Below are 2,501 nucleotides of genomic sequence, written 5' to 3'. Positions count from 1 at the left end.
GCCCCGGAGTGAAGCTCAAGCTTAAGCATGCCATTGCCAATCAATCGGCTGCGATGCGATTCCGTTCCTACTAAGAAGATGTTTAACGTGCGCGCCATATCATGTTAAGATTTTTAGAAACTAACTAACCAGTAGAATCGACGCTTGGCCTGACGTGCACGCAAAACCATCCGAAGCTCCTCGCACACGCAGTGAACCAGTGGAAACATATACTAGTACTCCTACTGTGGTAGGAGTAGTGTTCGAGCAGAGCAGTATATAAAGGAGCCAGCTCCGGCCAGCTTAGGCACACTACTCCTACTTTCTTAGCAGCCAGAGAAGAAGCAAAAGGAAATGGCTACGCTCAGAGGCAGAGGCCTGGCGCTCGCGTTCCTCGCGAGCCTCCTCCTCGCCGCAGTTCCTTCCATGGCCTCCTCCGACGACTTCCTCCAGTGCGTGCGGGACAAGATCCCCGGCGAGCTGGTGTACACGCAGTGCTCCAGCAGCTTCGCCGGCGTGCTGGTCAACTACATCAAGAACGCCAAGTTCGTCAACACCACGGCCAAGCCGCTGTGCATCGTCACGCCCACCGACGCGTCGCACGTGCAGGCCGCCATCCGGTGCGGCCGCGGCCACGGCGTGCGCCTCCGCGTGCGCAGCGGCGGGCACGACTACGAGGGCCTGTCGTACCGGTCGGCGCGGCAGGAGGTGTTCGGCCTGCTCGACCTCGCGGCGCTCCGGGCCGTCAGCGTCGACGAGGCGGCGTCCACGGCGTGGGTCGAGTCCGGCGCCACCATCGGGGAGCTCTACTACGCCGTCGCCAAGAACAACCCCCGCCTCGCGTTCCCGTCCGGCGAGTGCCCCACCATCGGCGTGGGCGGCCACTTCAGCGGTGGAGGGATTGGCATGATGATGCGCAAGTACGGGCTCTCCATCGACAGGGTGGTGGACGCCAAGCTGGTGAACGCCAACGGGGATCTCCTCGACAGGGCCGGCATGGGGGAGGACCTGTTCTGGGCCATCCGCGGCGGCGGCGGCGGCAACTTCGGCGTGGTGCTCTCGTGGAAGGTGCAGCTGGTGCCAGTCCCGGCCACGGTGACAGTGTTCAACATCGCCAAGACGCTGGAGCAGGGCGCCATCGACATCCTCACGAAATGGCAGGACGTGGCGCCGGCGCTCCCCAGCGAGCTCACGATCACGGTGATGGTGACGGGGCAGCAGGCCGTGTTCCGGGCGCTGTACCTCGGCGAGTGCGGCTCGCTCGCCTCGACGATGCGCGACCGCTTCCCGGAGCTGAACATGACGAGCGCCGACTGCCAGCCCATGACGTGGCTGCAGTCGGCGGCGCTGTCCTTCTTCAGCTTCACCAACAGCAAGCCGGTGGAGGACGTGCTCCTGCCGAGACCCGCCAGCCCGACCACCTTCAGCAAGGGCAAGTCCGACTACGTCCGGCGCGCCATCCCCAAGGCGGTGTGGAAGGAGATCTACGCCAGCTGGTTCACGATGAAGGGCGCCGGGGTGATCGTGCTGGAGCCGCACGGCGGGTTCATGTGCGGCGTGCCCGAGGACGCCACCCCGTACCCGCACCGGCGCGGGGTGCTGTACGTGATCCAGTACATCGCGTACTGGATGAGCGCCGACGGCGGGCCGGCGGCGACGAGCTGGCTGGACGGGTTCTACGGGTTCATGGCGCACCACGTGACGAAGCACCCGAGGGAGGCGTACGTCAACTTCCGGGACCTGGACATCGGGCAGAACGCGCTGGAGGACGACTTCGGCGCCGCCGAGAACGCCAGGTTCTGGGGCCAGCGCTACTTCCTCAGCAACTACGAGAAGCTCGCCAAGGTGAAGGCCGCCGTTGATCCCACCAACTACTTCAGGAACGAGCAGAGCATCCCGCCCATGGCCAACCAGCCACGCGAGTGAGCAGAGAAGGGTTGCACGCCAAGGCAAGGCATCCATCGGATCAACAAACTAAATCATTCATGGCCGACGATGGTTTACTTTGTTGGGTAAAGAATGCTGCTACTGTCAGTTGTATTGGATTGGATCCTTCGTGACGACTACTGGTTCAGACGGTTTACTTTCCTGGTTAAGAAGTGTCGGTTGTATTTTTTATCCTTGTTCTGATGTCTAGTTGTCTACTAGTACTACAGTTGAGACAGTGTACTTTCCTGCAAGAAACAATTGTCGGTGAGGGTGTGATGCTTCTTGAGATGTTAATGGCCATTCGTGGCATGTAGCGTGTTTGTGTTATTGTTCATTAATTGCACCAGTACTAATTGTCTGGTCTTTTAATATCCGACCGACCACTCGATTTTCTGTTTCTGTCTTTACTTTTAGGGAAACACTAATGTTCACACGTGTGGGCGTTTCCTAACTCGTCCACACGTCTGGATCGCCGTTCACTGTCTTTTGCACGAATCTTGACACAAAAAGGTGAATTTGGTGTGCCACGTAGGACGATGCTGGTGTGTGGGCGTTGGAGAGTTTGCCCACACGCCCGCGCCACACTGTTTGCC

The 2,501-nt window shown here is 60.1% G+C and overlaps 1 protein-coding gene across 1 annotated transcript; it reads left to right on the top strand.

Moving 5' to 3' along the window:
* Positions 1–269: 269 nt before the first annotated feature.
* Positions 270–2,254, top strand: LOC123164406 (berberine bridge enzyme-like Cyn d 4). Its single transcript, XM_044581861.1, has one exon. It carries the CDS (start codon positions 334–336, stop codon positions 1,903–1,905), a length of 1,572 nt encoding a protein of 523 aa, XP_044437796.1. The 5' UTR covers positions 270–333; the 3' UTR covers positions 1,906–2,254.
* The last annotated feature ends 247 nt before the right edge of the window (positions 2,255–2,501 follow it).

This window comes from Triticum aestivum, chromosome 7D (genome assembly GCF_018294505.1).
Source record: "Triticum aestivum cultivar Chinese Spring chromosome 7D, IWGSC CS RefSeq v2.1, whole genome shotgun sequence".
Lineage (NCBI taxonomy): Eukaryota > Viridiplantae > Streptophyta > Magnoliopsida > Poales > Poaceae > Triticum > Triticum aestivum.
This window is presented reverse-complemented; position numbering and strand designations above follow the sequence as displayed.

Bases quoted from the DNA above. Each gene is read 5' to 3' on its own strand.
- LOC123164406 (XM_044581861.1), top strand. From the start codon at position 334: ATGGCTACGCTCAGAGGCAGAGGCCTGGCGCTCGCGTTCCTCGCGAGC.